At 45.0% G+C, this 22,772-nt stretch overlaps 1 protein-coding gene and 1 long non-coding RNA gene across 4 annotated transcripts in view; both read left to right on the forward strand.

Annotated features, from left to right (window-relative positions):
- Positions 1–22,772, forward strand: part of LOC135071393 (protocadherin-like wing polarity protein stan) — a gene marked incomplete at its 5' end in the record, with an annotated part of 73,369 nt that overhangs the window by 33,492 nt on the left and 17,105 nt on the right. Inside the window, 21 exon segments of the mRNA XM_063965185.1 lie at positions 257–411; positions 1,897–2,063; positions 3,397–3,669; positions 4,021–4,134; positions 4,448–4,622; positions 4,830–4,948; positions 6,303–6,417; positions 6,467–6,586; positions 7,032–7,480; positions 8,480–8,666; positions 9,309–9,479; positions 11,793–11,894; positions 12,516–12,637; positions 16,241–16,450; positions 16,956–17,142; positions 17,560–17,859; positions 18,286–18,528; positions 20,632–21,082; positions 21,562–21,703; positions 21,853–22,078; positions 22,371–22,477. Of these exon segments, the coding sequence (XP_063821255.1) occupies positions 257–411; positions 1,897–2,063; positions 3,397–3,669; positions 4,021–4,134; positions 4,448–4,622; positions 4,830–4,948; positions 6,303–6,417; positions 6,467–6,586; positions 7,032–7,480; positions 8,480–8,666; positions 9,309–9,479; positions 11,793–11,894; positions 12,516–12,637; positions 16,241–16,450; positions 16,956–17,142; positions 17,560–17,859; positions 18,286–18,528; positions 20,632–21,082; positions 21,562–21,703; positions 21,853–22,078; positions 22,371–22,477 (4,135 nt within the window).
- On the forward strand, positions 12,641–14,136 carry LOC135071213 (uncharacterized). 3 transcript variants are annotated; one of them, XR_010257223.1, is made up of 3 exons: positions 12,641–12,695; positions 13,790–13,882; positions 14,021–14,136. It is a non-coding gene; the product is annotated as an uncharacterized LOC135071213 (long non-coding RNA). The 3 variants fall into 3 exon arrangements; XR_010257222.1 differs by lacking the exon at positions 12,641–12,695 and adding an exon at positions 13,197–13,271; XR_010257224.1 differs by lacking the exon at positions 12,641–12,695 and adding an exon at positions 13,378–13,439.

Consider the following 22,772-nt stretch of genomic DNA (forward strand, 5'->3'; position numbering starts at 1 on the left):
AGTAGGTACCTTCACATTAACGCATGTTGAACGTCAGTGACTTACTATTATTTTTGGATCTTAAGACAAAGTATTAAGATTCAAAATAACGTTGGGAAGTACTCTCCATTTAAAAGCTCTATGCCCCATTTAAAAGTTCTATGTCTCCATTTAAAAGTTCCCCAGAAGGATACAGACCTTGAATCTTTTTGACTCGTCTTAAGAACCTTTTTAATTAAAGTTTTATAAAAACATATTAACCAATCTATCTCCACAGCTATGTAGCAGACAACGGAACCCTAGCCGGCTGTCCCGAGAAGCGTTCTCAATGCAGTTCTGCGCCGTGCTTTAATGGTGCCGAGTGCCGGGACCTGTGGGACACTTACATCTGCGACTGTACGGAAGGATACACGGGGAAAGACTGCGGGGAAAGTAAGTACAGTCTAATTTTTTAGAAATCAGCAAAAATGTCATCAAAAATGGCCAACTGACATAAAAATATTTTTAGTCTGTGAACTAGTGATGCGACAAAACTTCTCGTTAATCGCGAAGTGAAATTATTGTAGTACTTGCGTATCATCGCCGGGTGATCGTCAAAATACTAAAAATATGCAACAAAGTCGCAACATTGAATAAGAACTGGAAATTTTCGAGAACAGGAAAAAACTGTATGCACAGATGTAATCAAAAAACACACTGGACAGTAAAACAATCAATGATATCCGTAAAGTTATTAAACTTCAAATTGCAACAAGTTCTGTTTGACAGTGTTGCTACTAGTGACATCTCGCTCGCTCAGTTCTTTGTTGCTCTATTCCGCTAGGGAGGTAATTTAAGATGCTATCAATGAGGGTTTTCGCGATTGAAAAATCCGCCAGATGGCAATACGTAGACGCGAGGTCCAAAATGCTGCATGATTGGTTATTTTTGACATGACATTGATTATGTCAAAATCCAAGCATAATTGCATAAAAAAGTTAAATAATTTCGTTTAAATAAAACCGACTAAAAATGAAACTGACTCCGAAAAAGCCTACACTAAAAGTACAAAAATAATTTTACGTTATCTCCAATATTGTCGAAGTTATCGCTGGAAAACTAAACAAAGTATCGTATATTTTTTATTTAAAATTAATCAGTAATCGGAATAAGTGAATACTTAAAATAATATCGATTAAATTTACAGATTATTGTCTATGAGTCACAGGTTACAGCACTGATGTGTCAGAGACAAGTCATAGACAATATGGAGATAACACATGATTTTAAACGTCAAGTCAATTTGACAAGTCTCACAAATTTTCATCGTCCACGTATTTTGCAAAATTAATTTGTTTCAAAGATTGATTTCAAACTCGTTTAAACGTGAAAATAAAGTTGGTTTCATGGGCTTGTTAAATAATGTGTATGATATTATGAACACGTAAGTGATTATGGTGTAATTGTGTATGAAAGTGTTTGTTTACATCTCTGCTGGATTCTAAAAAATCAAGGTATACTATGGATTAATTGAGAGGTCATGTATCTATAGCTAGAAATAACAACTAGATAATACTCAATATGTTTGTCTCTTGACGCGAATAAATTAGACTGGTCCTACGCTGCCTGCATTCCCATGATCTTTTCTAGATCTTCGCCTTGTCTACATTAAAGTTTCCGGACTGTGATTGCCACTCGAGAACATTTCTGCACCAAATGCCATTAGTTCTACGAGCTATACGCCCCGCCCACTGTCACATCAGATTGTTAATTTTGCGGGCTATGTTATGTCAGTTACTTGGTTCTCCTAGGAATCACCTCATTTCTGATACCCATAGGGAAAACTCCGAGCATTGCACACTCCATCGCCCTTTTGGTGACTTATGAGACCCATAGCAAAGTCCAAGGATATTTATTATTGTATTATTTCTTCCACAGCTACACCCCCACCATGGCGTTTCAGCGGCGACGGGATGCTATCATTCAACCCGCTGCTGCGACCTATCCAGCTGCCGTGGCTCAATGCGCTGTCTCTGCGCACGCGGCAAACCGACGCCTTCCTCGCCTCCATACAAGTGGGCCAGAACAGCTCCATACTGATCAGCGTGAGTTTACATTGTAACTAGCTGCTGTTATATACGGCATGTACCATTCAACCCGCTGCTGCGACCCATCCAGTTGCCGTGGCTTAACGTGCTGTCTCTGCGCACGCGGCAACCCGACGCCTTCCTCGCCTCCATACAAGTGGGCCAGAACAGCTAAATACTGATCAGCGTGAGTATACATTGTAACTAGCTGCTGTTATATGCAGCATGTATCCTTCAACCCGCTGCTGCGACCCATCCAGCTGCCGTGGCTCAATGCACTGTCGCTCCGCACGCGGCAAACCGACGCCTTCCTCGCCTCCATACAAGTGGGCCAGAACAGCTCCATACTGATCAGCGTGAGTATACATTATAACTAGCTGCTGTTATATGCGGCATGTACGGCGTCTCTAGGGTTATTTTCCAGGGGGCGCCTGGCCCCCTACATTTCATGATATGAGGAGGGGGGTGCTGCGATTGGTATCATAGCTCAAGAACTAGTACTATTGTTCATTCTGGAGAGCTAGAGGTCCCCCCATACCATTTTGGGGGGAGGGGGATATGCCATGGCATGTTGTCACAACCCTCTGCTGCGGCCTATCCAGCTGCCGTGGCTCAATGCACTGTCGCTGCGCACACGGCATACAAGTGGGCCAGAACAGCTCCATACTGATCAGCGTGAGTCTCTATTAAATGTTCGTTCATTTCAGCCGAATGACGTCCCCCAAGGATTTCCTCAAAGACTGGGCCCGCATCCAGGCACCTCCCACGACCTTCACCAGATCGTCGGTCCACCTAGTGGGAGACCTGCTCACACTACGTTTTCCGGCTCGTGGTCGCCACGTTTTTTCCAGAACTTTTCTGCCTCAGCGGCCATCATCTCTGCGAGCTATGTGCCCGCCCACTGCCACTTAACATTAGCGATTCTGCGAGCTATGTTTTAGTTCTCGTGCGGATCTCCTCATTTCTGATTCTAAAAAATAAGGAGATTCTTTAGCTGTACGGTTCCGTCGGAGTTCACGTGTTCCCCCACTGTTCCCATGCCGGAAAAGGTGATTTCGAAGCCGACTCTACGCAGCAGCAGACGAATCATCGTGACATTTTTTTTTAAACCTACGGACTTATACCTTTAGCTGCGTGTTTCCTGTAGAGTAGAATAGGACCTCCACTCTTCCCGTAGATGTCGTAAGAGGCGACTAAGAAAGAAATAAGTGAAAATCATGTCTGCCCAGAATAGAGAGTGTAGATCAAATCCTCCCTTTCACCTCTGGTAAATTGGAAAGGGTCGTCCTCCTGGAATGTAGAATAAATGACCTAACTATAATGAGACTAAAGTTTCTTTTTCCTTCTACAGCTCAAATCTGGTCTTCTCCACTACTCTTACAATGGAGAATCAATGTTCCTTCCATCCATGAACCTGGCTGACGGTGTGTGGCATCGCGTCGAGATTAAGTGGCTGGGAACCGACATCTCTGTCGCTATTGACTATGGGCTTCGTACTGCCCTGCTTCCGATGCTGGCCAATAAGGTCCAGGGCCAGTATATTGGGAAGATCCTGATCGGTGGACCGGATAGCACTGCTGGGCTATTGGCGTCGGAGGTCGGGTACTTTGAAGGGTGTATTCAGGTGAGTAAAAGCCGTAAATGGTTGGTTCTAATTTTAAATGTAATAAAAAGAGTCTCATTGAGCACGCCACATGCAAGCCAAGTAGCAAGTGCGAAATTAAACTTTACATTTTAAGGACGTAGCACATCTATCAACCCGAAAAAGGATTGTAACCGTATCAACTCGAGGCGGTCAGTATTCTTTGTATGAAAGTCCATACTCAAAACGGCGCGCCTCGCGATTGACAGCGCGCGAGTTGATAAGTCTGCTATGAGCTTTACTTACTTCAAGATATCCAAGAATAGTTCAAGATATCGTATTTTCTTTTGGTACATAATAAGTAAGATTCTATATAAATTATATTTTGCTCAGGATGTTCGAGTGGGAACGAGTCAATCTCTGCTGAACCGACCGACAGTGAGAGAGAATGTACGGGACGGCTGCCAATCCCGCGCTGACTGTATGCTGTCGATTTGCCCACCTTACGTAAGTATTTTCTTCCAAATTAACATCAAATTTATCGTCGGACATTACTACGAATTCTACTCGTATATGTACTTAAAGTATAACGATTTTGAAACGTCAAATGGCAAAGATCGGAAATAGTATCCCGGCATTGATGGCAGCGCCTTCCTTCAGAGTTTTCCGACGAGGCAAAAATTGGAACCAGTGATCCGGTATTGACGGTGGTCCCCCTGCCAATGTCACGGGTGGAACGATTCAGTGTAGTTCATCTATATCTGTATTTTACTCAATATTATTGTTAACGGCCTTTATTCCAACTGTCTATAACTTCCAGAGCCAATGCGTATCCTCCTGGGATACTACAGAGTGCGAGTGCGACGCGGGCCGCGTGGGGCCGGCGTGCGTGGCGGCGTGCGAGCTGGCCCCATGTGGCCCACACTCGCACTGCGTCAGCCACAGCGGCGGCCGCGGCTACCGATGCGACTGCGACGAGGGATACGTCATGACGGGTGAGTGACTGCGTCATGCGTGACATACCGAGTGTGAAGCGGGCCGCGTGGGGCCGGCGTGCGTAGCGGCGTGCGAGCTGGCCCCATGTGGCCCGCACTCGCATTGCGTCAGCCACAACGGCGGCCGCGGCTACCGATGCGACTGAGACGAGGGATACGTCATGACGGGTGAGTGACTGCGTCATGCGTGACATACCGAGTGTGAAGCGGGCCGCGTGGGGCCGGCGTGCGTGGCGGCGTGCGAGCTGGCCCCATGTGGCCCGCACTCGCATTGCGTCAGCCACAACGGCGGCCGCGGCTACCGATGCGACTGCGACGAGGGATACGTCAGGGGGCGTCCATAAATTACGTGAGACTTTTAGGGGGGGGAGGGGGTCAACGAAAACCTCACTAAATCTCACGTGGGGGAGAGGGGGGGTCTCGGAAAATATCACGTAATTTTTCCCGCAAGAAATAGAGTAAAATTGCCAGAAAACTGGGTTATTGAAGTAAAAAAAAAATGATTTTTTTTATGATAATAATGACAATTTATTCCAAACCGTCTAATCAAATTAAACTAAAAATGCCTCCATCTGCATTTGTGAACACTAAAGATGCAGAATAAATGTCGAAATTAAGAAAACTCGAAATTAAAAAAAAAACGTCATCGGCATCGCTACTGCGTAAAAAAGTGCGTGTCGTCAAGTGTCGTGCCACGCGCAGTGTAGGGTCCCGTAGTTGTCTGTCGTTACCACAATTTATTTCAGAAGCAAGCAATTACTTCATCTAAAGTCACTTTTCATATTTTCTTCTAAGGAATTTTTACTGGTTAAGAAATTGTATGATACATGAGTCAAATGACTATTACTCTTAAACTAAGGTAATGTATCTTAACCGTTGTTTTCCTTGAAAAAATTCATTCCGACTTTACATGCAGGGGAGCTACCCCAGTTTTTTTTTTTTTTTTAATTTTATTTTCCGTTTTGTCGTCGTGATTAATATACCTTCCAAATACCTTCACAAAATTACAGCTCCCCAGTGCCAATAGTTTCCAAGCGAAACCTCGTACAGACAGACAGACATATCAAAACTATAAGGGTTCCTTGTCAGGACCACGGAACCCTAAAAAATGACATTACTTAAGTATGAAAATATTATGTATTCGTAGTTAAAGTAACCAATAGTCAAATTTGACAGATGTCAAATGACAAGTGGTTAAATAACAGAAAAAAATGTTTTTATAAGAATGTTTAACTTGACTTTTAATAGATTTTTTAACTATTAATTTACATTTTATTAATATTTAACCATTAGTAGCAAAATTTAACAATTCGTTATTTTAACTATGAATCAAAAATCTGGTCCTAGGTTGAAGCAATTGCTTGTCTTACTAAACGACGGGAAGCTACGGAACCCTGCACTGCGCGTGGCACGACACTGGGTTACTGATTTTTTCATATAAATCTAATAGACTCGAAGCATAGATATTGCAAAATAGGCATTTTTATTGGCTTAAATATCACGTGAGATTAGGGGGGTGGGGGAGGGGGTCAGGCAAAATCTCACCAAATCTCACCAAGGGGGGCGGGGGGGTTGAAAAATGGCCAAAATTGTCTCACGTAATTTATGGACGCCCCCTCATGACGGGTGAGTGTGCTGCGTCACGTATGATACACTGAGTGTGACCCGTATCGAGGGGAGCCGGCGTACGTGGCGGCGTGCGAGCTGGTCCCCTACGGCCCGCACTCGCACTGCGTCAGCCACAGCGGCGGCCGCGGCTACCGATGCGACTGCGACGAGGGATACGTCATGACGGGTGAGTGTAATGCGTCACGTGTGACACACTGAGTGTGACCCGTATCGAGGGGGGCCGGCGTGCGTGGTGGCGTGCGAGCTGGCCCCCTGCGGCCCGCACTCGCACTGCGTCAGCCACAGCGGCGGCCGCGGCTACCGATGCGACTGCGACGAGGGATACGTCATGACTGGTGAGTTATTGCGTCACGTGTGATGCACTGAGTGTGATTGTTTGACCCGTATCGAGGGGGGCCAGCGTGCGTTTACAAAATATTATGATTGTTCTCTGTACTGTAGAGTAGTAGTATATCCTAGAGTTTTATTCCTACTACAGAAAGGAAAACACCAAAAAAATCTGTACTTTTGACCTGGAAGTGTAGGACGCTTCTTCCTATCATTCTTTATTAGATGAATAAAGAACTTTATTTTTTATTCATTCATTCATTTATAGATGACTTGTTACGTTTTTTTTTTCTCTTTTACAAAGACCCGAGTGCAGAATTTTTTGGTTTTTGTAAATACAACGACTGTTTGTATGAAAGTCCTGTTTAAATAACTAACTCCACGTGTACGAAGTCACGAACTGCCGCTAGTAGTAGTATCATTAACTGTTTTAACCATTCCATATTGTTCCAGAGGAAGGCTGCGTGTCGGGCGGCGCGCTGGAGTGCCCGGGCGGCTGGTGGGGCGCGGGCGCGTGCGGGCCGTGCCAGTGCGCCGCGCGCGGCCTGCACCCGCACTGCCGCCGCGACACCGGCGCGTGCCACTGCAAGGTAGCGTGCGAGTGTTGTAGAGGAGCGCTGCGGGCGGGCGGCGCGCTGGAGTGCCCGGGCGGCTGGTGGGGCGCGGGCGCGTGCGGGCCGTGCCAGTGCGCCGCGCGCGGCCTGCACCCGCACTGCCGCCGCGACACCGGCGCGTGCCACTGCAAGGTAGCGTGCGAGTGTTGTAGAGGAGCGCTGCGGGCGGGCGGCGCGCTGGAGTGCCCGGGCGGCTGGTGGGGCGCGGGCGCGTGCGGGCCGTGCCAGTGCGCCGCGCGCGGCCTGCACCCGCACTGCCGCCGCGACACCGGCGCGTGCCACTGCAAGGTAGCGTGCGAGTGTTGTAGAGGAGCGCTGCGTTTGTTTTTTGATTACAAAATAGTGTAATAAACCAAACTTATTATGACATATATACCTCTCAACTCAGTCTGAACTGAGTTACGAGCTTTAGAAGTTTGATGATTTTACATACTAGAATTGCTTTTTGCGCGCAAGTTTTGTAAGAAATTGCAACAAAATATTGCACTATTTTTTTATTGCGTTGATTCTGCTCCACACTGATGTCTGGAGCCTATAATGGATGGTATTGTTTGTTTACACATACAATGTCACTATTTTGTTGCAATTTCTTACAATACTTGCGCGCAAAAAGCAAATCTAGTACTTATGTAAAATCATCAAACTGCTAATGCTCGTAACTCAGTTCAGACTGAGTTTAGAGGTATACATGTCATAGTAAGTTTGGTTTATTACACTATTTTGTCATCAAAAAACAAGGTGTGGCCGATGGCCGCGCGAAAAAAAAATACGCCAATTTCCGGCATTGTCTTTTAATGGACCTCTCGAGCGTTGCCGTGGATTCTTCGGCCAGTGACCGGTGCGGGTTTCGAGCTTACGCATATTACCCGGGCATCTTCTACCTACCAGTGTTGGGGACATCGCTTCCGCGTCGGACTTAACTGTAACTGGTCTCTAGTACCATTGTCTCGCCTTCGGCGCAGTAAAAGCCCACCAGGTGATTCATTTAGGCCCAAAGAGCGATCAGCGAACAGGTCAGGCGCCTTCCCCACTATCCAGTGCTGATAGTAATGCCAGCAGCATGTTGGCGGTAATGGAAATGATCTGAAGAAGAGGGTGAGGGTGTTGGGGCCCCCAATGTCGACAGTAATGCCCTGAAGGGGCGATCGGAGCCGCCAATGCGACTTTTTGTCTCCTTACCATTGAATGCTAAGTTCTTTATGAATATTTTTAACCGACTTCAAAAAAGGAGGTTATAATATGTTCGGCAGTATGTATTTTTTATCAACTTGTTCATATTCTTACCAGGAAAACCATTACAAGCCCGAAGGCTCGGAAGACTGCCTCCCCTGCCAGTGCTACGCGGCGGGCTCCCTCAACAGCTCGTGCGAGACCACCACCGGCCAGTGCTACTGCCGCGGCGGCGTCATCGGCCGCGCCTGCGACTCCTGCGCCAATGCTTATGCTGAAGTGGCGCCTAACACTGGCTGCGAGGGTGAGTCATCATCATTTTAGCTAGACGTCATCATTTCAGGCTAAGGAACTGCTGAACGTAGGCCTCCCCTAAGGATTTCCCCTACTACCAGTCTTGAGCTGCCTGCCCAGGTACTTTCCCAGATCGTTCCTAGTAAGCCTGCGCGCACTAAGTCTTCCGGCCCGTGGTCGCCACTATAGTTTAGGTAAGAACTGGAGGCTAAAGCAATCTCCAGATTGACCGGTTGGTATCAGTGCTACTGTCATGGCAGCGTCATATGCCGCGCCTGCGACTCCTGCGCCAATGCCTACGCTGAGGTGGCGCCTAACACTGGCTGCGAGGGTAAGTGTTCATCATTTCAGACACAGGATGTTCACTAGGTCTCCAGATTGGCTAGTTGGTAGCGGTCTGCACCAGCGCCTACGCCGAAGTAGCTTCTAATACTGGCTGCGAGGGTAAGTCATCGTCACTTCTGCCTTAAGATATCCACTGATGAGCAATAGGCCTCTCTCGATGATCTCCAGATTGGCCTGCTGGTATCAGTGCTATTGTCGTGGCAGCATTATACAAAGGCTGCGCTAACCTCTACGCAGAGGTGACTTCTAACACTGGCTGCGAGGGTAAGTTCTTAGGAGTTTTATTACTTCGTTGGTTATTTACCAGACTACAAGCCCGAAGGCTCGGAAGACTGCCAGTGCTACGCGGCGGGCTCGCTCAACAGCTCGTGCGAGACCACCAGCGGCCAGTGCTACTGCCGCGGCGGCGTCATCGGCCGCGCCTGCGACTCCTGCGCCAATGCCTACGCTGAGGTGGCGCCTAACACTGGATGCGAGGGTGAGTCATAATCATTTTAGCTATAGTCTTGTCGCCGAGCACGTAGAATTTTGTCCAATGACCCCAAGCTACCCATCCTTATCGCTCGCGCGTAATTATACAGGGTGGAAACGTTAAGTGATCTCACTCGATTATTTCTAAACTATACAAGATATTGAAAAACTGATTACTGATTTTGAAAGTGCTTCACAAGCTCTTTTAAACGGTACCAATAATAGGTTACAGAATAAACTGGATCTATCCGAAAATTAAATTTTTCCAGCTTCCATACATTTAGTAAAACCACATAATATTAAAAACTATACAAGATATTCAAAAACTGGTTACTGATCCTGAAAGTGCTTCACGAGCTCTATCCAACGGTACCAATAATAGGTTACAAAATAAACTGGATCCATTCGAAAATTCAATGTTTCCAGCCAGTGGCGGCGTAGCATGGGTTGGCACCCGGGGCGATCACCCCCCCTCCCCTCGTAATAAGTCCTAAGGCACCCCCTGGTACCCCCTAGGATTTTGGGGTTACCTACCGATTCGAAGACAATCGCACCCCCCCCCCCCCCGCATCATGACATAGACCGCAGATTTGCCATGCAGATGCGCCAGTGAGTACTAATCTGCGCGACTTGTGTCACCCCCTGATGCTTGGCACCCGGGGCGGACCGCCCCCACCGCCCCCCCCCTTACGCCGCTACTGTTTCCAGCTTCCATACATTTAGTACAGCCACAGTCATGGCACTCATGTCTTGTTAACATTATAGCAAGTAAAGCCTAAAACCAATGTTTTCCAAGAATAATTTTAAATAAGAATGCAATTTACGAGTTCATTTTAAGTGTTTATTATTTAATTAAAAAAAATATACTTCTATTATTGTTTGGCTGGCATACATTTAGTATGGAGGCTGAAAACATTAAATTTTCGGATAGATCCAGTTAATTCTGTAACCTAATATTGGTAACGTTGGTTAGAGCTCGTGAAGCACTTTCAGGATCAGTAACCTGTTTTTCGATATCTTGTATAGTTAAGAAATAATCGAATGAGATCACTTATCGTTTCCACCCTGTATTGCTGTCGCGACTGTGCGACGGGCGCCCGCAGTGAGTGTGCGAGCCTAAGGAACTGCTGTACGTAGGTCTCCTCCAAGGATTTCCCTTACTATCAGTCTTGAGCTGCCTGCCCAGGTACTTTCCCAGATCGTTCCTAGTGGGCCTGCGCGCACTAAGTCTTCCGGCCCGTGGTCGCCACTATAGGTAAGTACTCGAGGTCAGAGGCCTCTCCCAGTGATCTTCAGATTGACCGGTTGGTATCAGTGCTACTGTCATGGCAGCATCATATGCCGCGCCTGCGACTCCTGCGCCAATGCCTACGCTGAGGTGGCGCCTAACACTGGCTACGAGGGTGAATCCATCATCATCTGAACTACAGGATGTTCACTGCTGAACCTAGGCCTCCAGATTAGCTAGTTGGTAGCGACCTGCGTCAACGCCTACGCTGAAATAGCTCCTAATACTGGCTACAAGGGTAAGTTCTTGGGAGATCCTTTGCCGTTGGTTGCTGACCAGTGGAGTCAGAAGTCTAGTGCCAGTGCTACTGCCGCGGCGGCGTCGTCGGCCGCGCCTGCGACTCAAGTGATAATGCCTACGCTGAAGTGGCGCCTAACACTGGCTGCGAGGGTGAGTCATAATCATTTTAGCTAGACGTCATCATTTCAGGCTAAGGAACTGCTAAACGTAGGCCTCCCCCAAGGATTTCCCCTTCTACCAGTCTTGAGCTGCCTGCCCCGGTACTTTCCCAGATCGTTCCTAGTGGGCCTGCGCGCACTAAGTCTTCCGGCCCGTGGTCGCCACTATAGGTAAGTACTCGAGGTCAGAGGCCTCTCCCAGTGATATTCAGATTGACCGGTTGGTATCAGTGCTACTGTCATGGCAGCGTCATATGCCGCGTCTAATGCCTACGCTGAGGTGGCGCCTAACACTGGCTACGAGGGTGAATCCATCATCATCTGAACTACAGGATGTTCACTACTGAACCTAGGCCTCCAAATTAGCTAGTTGGTAGCGACCTGCATCAACGCCTACGCTGAAATAGCTCCTAATACTGGCTGCAAGGGTAAGTGCTTGGGAGATCCTTTGTCGTTCGTTGTTGACCAGTGGAGTCAGAAGTCTAGTGCCAGTGCGGCGTCCTCGGCCACGCCTGCGACTCCTGCGCCAATGCTTACGCCGAGGTGGCGCCTAACACTGGCTGCGAGGGTAAGTCATCATCACTTCAGTCAGACGTCCACTGCTGATCGTCAAGCATCCCCTAATGATCTACAGATTGGCTGGTCGTTGATCTTAAGATTGGCAGCGTCATCAGCCGCGCCTGCGACTCCTGCGCCAATGCCTACGCTGAGGTGGCGCCTAACACTGGCTACGAGGGTAAGCCCATCACCATTTGAGGTACAGGATGTTCACTACTGAACCTAGGCCTGCAGATTAGCTAGTTGGTAGCGACCTGCGTCAACGCCTACGCTGAAATAGCTCATAATACTGTCTGCAAGGGTAAGTGCTTGGGAGATCCTTTGCCGTTGGTTGCTGACCAGTGGAGTCAGAAGTCTAGTGCCAGTGCTACCGCCGCGGCGGCGTCATCGGCCGCGCCTGCGACTCCTGCGTCAATGCTTACGCTGAGGTGGCGCCTAACACTGGCTGCGAGGGTAAGTCATAATCATTTTAGCTAGACATCATTTCAGGCTAAGGAACTGCTAAACGTAGGCCTCCCCCAAGGATTTCCCCTTCTACCAGTCTTGAGCTGTCTGCCCAGGTACATTCCCAGATCGTTTCTAGTGGGCCTGCGCGCACTAAGTCTTCCGGCCCGTGGTCGCCACTATAGGTAAGAACTCGAGGCCAAAAGCCTCTCCCAGTGATCTCCAGATTGATCGGTTGGTGTCAGTGCTACTGTCATGACAGCGTCATATGCCGCGCCTGCGACTCTTGCGCTAACCTTTACCCAGAGGTGGCTTTTAACACTGGCTGCGACTTACTTCATTGGTTAATGACCAGACTACAAGTCTGAAGACTCGGAAGACTGCCTCCCCTGCCAGTGCTACGCGGCGGGCTCGCTCAACAGCTCGTGCGAGACCACCAGCGGCCAGTGCTACTGCCGCGGCGGCGTCATCGGCCGCGCCTGCGACTCCTGCGCCAATGCCTACGCTGAGGTGGCGCCTAACACTGGCTGCGAGGGTAAGTCATAATCATTTTAGCTAGACGTTATCATTTCAGCCTAAGGAACTGCTGAACGTAGGCCTCCCCCAAGGATTTCCCCTTCTACCAGTCTTGAGCTGCCTGCCCCGGTACTTTCCCAGATCGTTCCTAGTGGGCCTGCGCGCACTAAGTCTTCCGGCCCGTGGTCGCCACTATAGGTAAGTACTCGAGGTCAGAGGCCTCTCCCAGTGATATTCAGATTGACCGGTTGGTATCAGTGCTACTGTCATGGCAGCGTCATATGCCGCGTCTAATGCCTACGCTGAGGTGGCGCCTAACACTGGCTACGAGGGTGAATCCATCATCATCTGAACTACAGGATGTTCACTACTGAACCTAGGCCTCCAAATTAGCTAGTTGGTAGCGACCTGCATCAACGCCTACGCTGAAATAGCTCCTAATACTGGCTGCAAGGGTAAGTGCTTGGGAGATCCTTTGTCGTTCGTTGTTGACCAGTGGAGTCAGAAGTCTAGTGCCAGTGCGGCGTCCTCGGCCACGCCTGCGACTCCTGCGCCAATGCTTACGCCGAGGTGGCGCCTAACACTGGCTGCGAGGGTAAGTCATCATCACTTCAGTCAGACGTCCACTGCTGATCGTCAAGCATCCCCTAATGATCTACAGATTGGCTGGTCGTTGATCTTAAGATTGGCAGCGTCATCAGCCGCGCCTGCGACTCCTGCGCCAATGCCTACGCTGAGGTGGCGCCTAACACTGGCTGCGAAGGTAAGCTTTTTACAACCTGATGCCGTCCACTGCTAGACAAAGCATAGCTACTAGTCCTGCGCTACCAGCATCCAAGTGCTTCCCTCGACCTTTACGTACTTCCCGCTCCACGACATTCACCAAATCGTCGGTACAACGTGTCTTCAGATTCGTGGTCGCCGCTCGAGAACCTTTCTGCCCCAATGGTCATCAGTTTCGTTTCCCCAAGCGTTTGCTAGCACGAATCTGACTAAGGGCAAGTTGGTAAGGCTGTTAGTGTGATGTACCTACATGTATTACCATTTGTGATGAACTTTTGCTTCTACACAAAAAATTGAGTCCAATTGGTTATTTAAACATTTCATTTACAGTGGTATACGATGGCTGCCCGCGTTCATTCTCACATGGTGTCTGGTGGCCGAGAACTAAGTTCGGTATCGAAGCTGCAACAGATTGTCCTTCAGGTAATAAATTGGTTACTTGTTTCAATACTTTCAATTACTTTTGTACCTTATGCTGAGCAATAAAAGCTTAAATGAATATTTATAGTATAATTATGATGCTTGAGGTTTTTACTTATTATATAAGTATCACTTGTACAGGAACAAGCGGCCGGGCTACTCGGATGTGCGATGATACCCAAGTGATTCCCTGGCAAGAACCGGACATGTTCAATTGTACCACTTCCACTTTCTACCAACTGAGGAACCAGGTAAACCCTTTACATTACTAAAACATAAATAAAACGAGAATATCAGAAAATATAGTATTTATAAGTATTCGTAAGACAAAAATTTGCTACAATAAGAGCGCTTTCACATTTAGGCGATTTAGCAGCGCGACAAACGCGCGATAGACGCGCCTCTGAAAATTTCATACTATGTGACAGCCTCAGATCATAGAAGGGAATAGATGTGAAACGGGGGCGTGGCGCGTGTCTCCGCGATATGCCCAGAAACGAACATCAGCCGCGTAGCTAGGTTAGTCGCGATTCAGTCGTACTAAGGAAATGTTCTCCGATATTTTGGATAATGCGTCGTTACGTGCAATAAAACAAGTGAAACGAAGAACTACAGGAACAATGGAGTCATTTACTACATGTAAGTATTGCAAATCCATTGGTATTTTGCTTATAAATAAAAAAAACTAAACATTTTTACGAACGAATTCAGTGCCGTAACAGTTACTGCGATATCGAAATCAGTGGTGATAAAAATTCTAACACACTTGTACATTGACGATTTAGTTAGCAACCACTTTATGTCATGCTCAACTACTGCGCAATGTATTTTTATTTCTTCCGATATCCACTGAGGTGTGAAAATACACAGTACGGCCGCATGTGCCGGTCGTAACATAGTGCCGTGCTCGTGTTCTAATGCGGTTTCCTATTATCGATAAATAGAAGTAAATTATAATTTTCTATTTTGTAATTTTAAATAAAAAAATGATGTGTTACTTGCAAGAAGAAGTAATTAACAACTGTCAACTATGTAATTACTATAAGAGCTAGTTGAAAGCCTAATATAGGCATTATTTTTGATAAACATATGCGGTACGCAGATCGCCATAATTAAAAAGTAAATGCGTGATAGTAGTTATAGCCTGACCAGGAACATAAAAACCCTGGCATAGAGGCGCGTCAATTGCATTTGATAGTGCAACACTGAGTACAGTCGTACCTGTGTTAAATTAATAGGCTAACTTTATGTATCAGGATTCAGGATTACGGGCTAATTTGGTATTTTCATGAATTAACGAAAAAATATTATTATAGGTAACCTGGTTTAAATAAATTAAATGAAAACATCAATCGAGCTAGTAGGATTTATTTTATTATTCATCAATAATCAAATTCAGAACTTGAATATTCAACTGCAATGTCTGCTCATGAACGCTTCAAACTCGGTACTTCTTTCCCAATTCCATAAAATTCAACACTTAGAAAGTGACAAAAAACTTTAAAATAGGTAGTTGAAACAAACCACAGCTAATTTTCATAGTGGACTGTACTATACGATAAACATGTCAGTCAATTTGACACCCTTGTCGGAAAAATTATTCAATGAAAATATTGTCCGAACCCTTAGTATTTCTCTTCGACAAATACTTTAACACATTGTGAACCACTTTTCTTTCACGACTATGAAAAGATTTTAGCAATTTAATTCACAAAATCAATTGCGCACATTTAAAATAAAGTTTGTTTACACTTTGACAGCAATAGACTGACATGCAAGGTGACATGACAATGAAGTTTTCAGTTACTGTTGCCATTAAAAGAAATTAGTACCATTAGTTTTCCGCAACATGGCGAGGGTTTTTATGTTCCTGGTCAGGCTATAATAATAACGTATAATAATAAAAAGGTTTTCATACATAAGCATTTTGTGAAACCAGTTTCGAGCCTTGCCCCTAGCGATTTAAAGTATCGATATCTTGTCGACTTCATTTTATCTTTGTTCTCTCACTAGTTTTCAAAGTGTGCGTCACGTCACGCGGCCATTGATTGGCCATAAGGCACGCCTTCTGGCCAATCACAGCACTTTTAAGCCGGTTGCACATGTTGTCGTAGACTCTCAGTCGCTTTGTTTTTATACAGTTGAATGTGTGTGTGGGAGCTGTGGTGGGGGAAATGTGGGGACACTGGTTCTCGTTGTAGTAACGCGCGACTTCATATCTATTCTCTTTCTATGATCTGAGGTGACAGCGGATGCATGCCTTCACATTTTAAGTTAACGCCGCTGCCGCGCTGCTGTCGCGCTTCTAGTGCCCTAATGTGAAAGCGCTCTAATAACCCATTTGTTCTCCATTCCATACAGTTACACAAAATAGAAACCGGTGAGCTAGCAGTGAATACTTTCGTGGGCGTTCGCCTCGCCGAAGACCTGGCCTCTGCTTGCCGTAATACACCGCAGCTTTATGGAGCCGATGTATTGGTAGCCGAGGGCATCTTGCTAGAGCTCATACAGTATGAGCTGAGGCAGGCTGGACTGAACCTTACGCACAGCCAGGATAAGGATTATGTTCGGGTGAGTATTTTATAGAAATGATAGCAAACAGACTTATATGAACCGTCTGTTGATCGCGTGTTTTTAGCGCACTAATTACTTTGTCAATTTATGTATGCTCAAATGTATCACCCTCAAAAACTAGCATACGATCAACCTCATCACACAGATTATTATCACGGCTCTAAGCTACAACAGATGATCGATGATGATGAAGATTAATCTTTAAAAATGCATGTCATTAACCTGTAACGTTAGCAATCAGACCGTCGAAGTATCGAAGCACAAAACCTGTCGTCTGTGCGCGGAATAGATTAACGCCCGTATTCACAAACGATGCTTACTTAAGTGAAGCAGAAAATCGAACGCACAGCGTTGAATAGAACTCTGTGATTGGTTCGTGTGTCACCCTGTGCGTCCACGCGTACTGTGAGACCTTATAGTAATGTTTGTGAATACGGGCGCAATAACCATCATGATAAAAGCACTTGAAGAATACCTATAATATCGGAAATTCTCATTCCAGAACATAATAAAATCCTCCAACACGATCCTAAGCCCGACATACGACAAGGAGTGGCGTCGCATCCGCCAGCTGACCGGCCATGGCGTCGAGGAGTTGCTACAAAAGTACGACAAGTACATATCTGTGCTAGCAGAGAGTCAGCATGATACGTATACCAGTCCCTTTGAGATCGTCACCAGTGATTTGGGTAAGAATATTTGACAATTGGCAACGTCTTGTATGCATTAGAACTAAACCCCCCGGAACAAACTTGACCTTCACTGATTGGGTTTTTATTGGCGGTAAATCTGTAGATCCTGGCTACACAGGAGTTGCAACGGTGGGAACGAGAGGTGGGAATAGAACGTATTAGAACTAAACCCGATCTACGACAAGAAGTGCGTGAATCTTCGGGTTACCGCGATGTGTTTGGCTCAGAAGTTACTGATGATTTTGACCGCAATAATGAGCGCTATTGTCAAACAATATCGTTGGCATGAGCTACGTTACTAATGTTACTTACATTGTATTTTAAACTACATGGAACAATAGTTCTTTTTACAGCTGTGTTTCTTAAAATAATGTAATGAACCTCTCATTTCAAATGACATTATTTGTCTCACAGTAATCGGCGTGGACATCGTAACAGCGGAATCGATATACGGCTTCGAGCCTACCCAGCTCAACCGTTTGAACTTGGAGTCATACACCACAGAACGCGTCATCCTGCCTGATACATCAGCTTTCATACACTCGCCCATACAACCTTCGTACGGCAACGGGAAGGTTAAGAAGAAGCCGTCAAGTCCGACTGTGTCGTTCCCCAAGTACAACAACTATGTGAGGAGTAAGAACAAGTTTGATAAGTTCACGAGAGTTCTACTGCCGTTGGATCTGCTGGGAATTACCAATAGCAATGTGCACGGTAAGATCGTCATAAATGCAACAAGATAATAACTACGAAAAAAAGCTTTATCAATCAAAAAAATATCAATTACTACTTACTTCCTTCAATAGAGCGAAAATGTATGGCCTATGCAAACCTGTCCGCGCATTGAATATTAAGTTCTATTCAATGTTTTATTGATAAAAATGACTAATTGGTAAATTCCTAGACTGTTTACAATATCAGTCCCATTTTGGCAGGGAATAAAAAAAAATGGATTTTTCCGAAAATTAGTCCATTTATTTATTTAAAATAGAGTACACAATCGGATCAATATCCATTACGTAGACATAAAATAAAATAAAAATTCAATAACTAAACACAGATCCAAAATTAGCGTACACAACATGTTTAGTATTAAATAAAGCTACTTAACATTAATTAACAAGTTTCTTAATCCCCCAGATACCCTAGAAACCAACTACGAATCCCGCGCAGTATTCTCGTACATGCAATACTCTCGCAACACGTCCCAGCTGATGCCTTTACGCATGGATGAATCGGTCAGCCAACGGTGGGGGGTCAACATCACTATTGGCTCACCCATAATCCAGGTGGCGCTGTTTGTACCAGAGTATGTCTGGATGAAGGAGTCCCATGAGAGTAAAGAGGATAACTCGCTGGAGAACAATATGGAGGATATTGAGGGTGAGTTGGAATTACTTACATCGTACGCTACCAAAAATGTATACTTAAAAAATACGCAGCAATGTCATTTCTCTTCATTGTCATTTAAAAAAGGCCTTCTTCTTTTCACTTTTGCCACACTCATAATGAAATAAAGTTGGCACTTTATTTTGAACCATACTATTGCCTTGCTTAACCTTTAACTACTGACGTGGGGGCCTCTCAGGCCTTGTAAAAGTCAAATTGTTGAATTTCTCCTCTCCCACGTGCACGACACACGCGAATCTTTTAGTACCTTCGAGTTTCATTGCGCCGAGGCTGTCAACAACTGTGCACGTGATTGCACACGCAATTTCAGCAAGTAAATTAATTTTAAAGTTTCTTGTGGGCCTCTCAGGCCCCCACCTCAGTATGGGCGTAACTTTTTTTGTCTATAGTTTTCATTTAGTTGTCGTCTTTTCTTTAAATAATTTGAAAAAATCTATAATATGGAGCCCACAGTACGTCGTCCGAGAGAAAGCGGCATCTCGGAAGTAAAAATAACCAGAATTTAACGAAAAATAGAAGAACAGTAGTTTTTGGCACGTATGTTAGGAAATGATATGCCTGTACCTGTCTATCAAGATTTAAACGATGAAACCTAGTGCCACACATGTCCTTGGAAGATTCAAATGAAATCTACATTTTAAAAACATGTATGGCTTCCTTCACTGAGCAAAGCAAGTTCATCCAGACTGTGTTTAATTCGCACTATTTGATGTGTGTAATTTTTTCCCCCCTTTTTCATATTAGGATTACTGATATATCATTAGCTAAAAAGACTAATGAAAATTAAGATTCTAATTTGATTTTTTGAATTTATGAATATTTGTCATGATAACTTTGTGAATCATGATTTCATGAGATTTTTGCCAAAAAATGCTACATGTTTTCCAACTATTGAAATAATACGTACTTATTAACAAATAATTTACATAAAAATCGTTTTATTGTATTTAAATATAACCACTATTAATAATTACTAGCGGCCGCCCGCGACTTCGTACGCGTGGATCCCGTTTTACCCCCTTCATCTATCTTACGCGGTTTAGATTTTTTCATACAAATGTTTTTTCCCGCTAACTCCCGTTCCCGTGAGAATTTTGCAATATCCTGTTGTAACTAAGCTTTAAATTTACTAAGGTACCTGCATGCCAAATTTCAAGCGTCTATCTTACGTGGCTTAGATTTTTCATTCAAAAGGATTTTCCCGCTAATGTCCGTTCCCGTGGGAATTCCTAAGTATCCTATAACCTGCCCAGGAGTATGAAAAATAATTGTACCAAGTTTCGTTAAAATCCGTCGAGTAGTTTTTGTTTCTATAAGGAACATACAGACAGACAGACAGACAGACAGACAGACAGACAGACAGACAAAAATTTTACTGATTGCATTTTTGGCATCAGTATCGATCACTAATCACCCCCTGATAGTTATTTTGAAAATATATTTCATGTACAGAATTGACCTCTCTACGGATTTATTATAAGTATAGATTAAACATAAAACCCTAAAAAGGTTATATATTTTTAAATATAAGCACACATATGTACGGGCCTCTCAGGCCCCCACGTCAGTGTTTACGTGAAATTAAATCCACCTCAGTAGCTAAAGGTTAAAACAATAAAAAACTTGATCTTGTAATTCTTCAAGAAGAATTAAGAGCAATGAGGGCTATCGTTTTAGCGCTCACCAGTTAGCGCCACTGTAGAGTAAGGTCCTGTCACTTGCTAGTAGCGAAGACAGTGGCACCAACTGGTGAGCGCTAAAGTGGTAGGAGGACTATCGCATTTGCACTCATCAAGATGGCGCCACTGTAGAGTAAGGTCCTGTCAATCGCCAGGGGTGCCAACTGTTAAGTATAAAAACGATAGCCCTCATTTGGTATCGATAAAATAAAGCAAACAAAACAAGATCCTCTATAGAATAGAAGAGTATGCTCTACTCTATATTACACTTCAGGGAGTCTTGAATTATTTGTCTGTTTCTCCTCTTGATAGAATTATTTCCAATCTAAGTACGAGTAATGCACTTAAAACGCAAATACTGTTACGCCTAAATATTCACTCTATAACTCATTTACAGGCATATCATACGCCAACAAAGGCTACCCCCACCCTTCAAACCCCAATAACCATCTCAACGCCAATCCCCAAATGACTAACACGTGGCATCACACTGAAGACGAAAGTTCCAACCACGACAACCACGGTCCCATCCTCATTCAACCAGCGTTTAAAAAACACGACAAGAATGCTTTTGCTAACGACAACTACCAAGAAAACGACTCGTCTTTCACAGCTGAAAAATTAGACCAAGAACCTAAAGTTCTGGCTTTGTCGTTAGTCGCAGATGATGGCAAAACCAAGGATGGGAATGGAACAAAAGATATGGGGAAGAAGAAGTTGGTGTATAAAAGTTTGGGGGGTATGAGGCTGAAGAAACCCATAAGGCTGCAAATGTGGCTGGACATCGATAGGGAGACCTTTGGGTCGAGGACGAATCCGCAGTGTGTACACTGGTCGACTTTAAGAGGGTAAGTTTTCAATGCTCTTTTCCAACTAAGTATATTCAATACTTTGATATGAAAGACGACATCATAAAGGTAGCAGGAAAGCGCTGGACGCAGGCCGCTACCAACCGGGTAACATGGAAAGCATTGGGGGAGGCCTATGTTCAGCAGTGGACGTCCTATGGCTAAGATGATGATGATAATGATGATATGAAAGAGGCGGCAATAATCTTCTTGGGGTAGAATAGATTAGGCGGTGTAGGCGCAGGTTAAATACAACCAAAGTTGTAAAGAGTAAAATAAAAATCATTTTTAGATGTTGCTAACATTCATAAGTTAAGAAGAGTTTCTCTCACTTTATTCAGAGATCATTAGCTTGTCTTAAGTTTATTTCAGGATACATGACTTTTTGGACTTACTGATAAGTCATAACTCAAGGAGTAAATTAGGCTAGGTAATCAAAGTGGCATTTTGTTTTCACATCTACATATTGTATTGTGTAGATTCGGCGAATGGTCCCGCGTCGGTTGTCACACGGAGATCGACTACGACTGGTCTCCGTACTCGGACGAGCCTCTGCTGGTCAACTGTACGTGCAACCACTTGTCCACCTTCGCTGTACTGGTTGACGAAGTCGACATTGAGGTAAGGATAAGTTTAGATTATCTTATTTGTAAACTGACAGAACGATTTCATCATTTGCACCTTTTGTAATTAATTAATGTTTGTTGTCCCAAATAAAGAGAAAAAAAAATCAAGAAAATGGGTCTCTAACGCTTAAATTATTCCTACAGTTTATCCCAGAACCTTCTCTCCTGGAATCCGTGACGTCATACACAGCGTTCAGCATATCCCTACCGCTGCTACTGGCTACTTGGGCGGCTCTCTGCCTGATGCGGGGCGGCGCTGCGACCGTCTCCAACTCCATACACAAGCACATGATATTCTGCGTGTTCATGGCAGAATTGCTGTACTTGATCGCGCTGAAGGCAAGGAACTCGCTAGTGCAGAATGAGGTGAGTAAAAACAAATTTGTTATTGCAAAATGTGTTCTAGGTCAAGCGGCATTACATTCATTTTGGTGAATCACCTGCGTGATGCGGGGCGGTGTCGCAACCGTCAGCAACTCAATACACAAGCACATGATATTCTGCGTGTTCATGGCAGAACTGTTATACTTGATCGCGCTGAAGGCAAGGAACTCACTGGTGCAGAATGAGGTGAGTAATAAAAGCTTTGTTACTGCAAAATGTGTCCTAAGTCGTGGGGCAATTCATTCATTTTCGTGGATCACCTGCTTGATGTGGCGCAGCAACCGTCAGCAACTCAATACACAAGCACATGATATTCTGCGTGTTCATGGCAGAACTGCTGTACTTGATCGCGCTTAAGGCAAGGAACTCCTTGGTGCAGAATGAGGTGAGTAAATAAAAACTTTGTTACTATAGATGACCCACGCTGAACTGTCCCACCAAACTCAATGACAGGGGGACGCTACCATCGTTCAACTATATGGTTTCCGACATGGCAAAAATCGGAATCAGCGATCCGGTATTGACGGTGGCGCCCCGCTGTATTATTGTTCTTATGTCGTGCTACAGTTACTTTGGTGAAACACCTTTCACAAATGGGTAAAGTCATTAGTAGGTATAATTTCTGACCATTCAACATAATGAGAATGACCATGGGTTGGATATCTATAGCTCCGTGTATT

The sequence above is a fragment of the Ostrinia nubilalis genome, chromosome 4 (assembly GCF_963855985.1).
Source record: "Ostrinia nubilalis chromosome 4, ilOstNubi1.1, whole genome shotgun sequence".
NCBI lineage: Eukaryota > Metazoa > Arthropoda > Insecta > Lepidoptera > Crambidae > Ostrinia > Ostrinia nubilalis.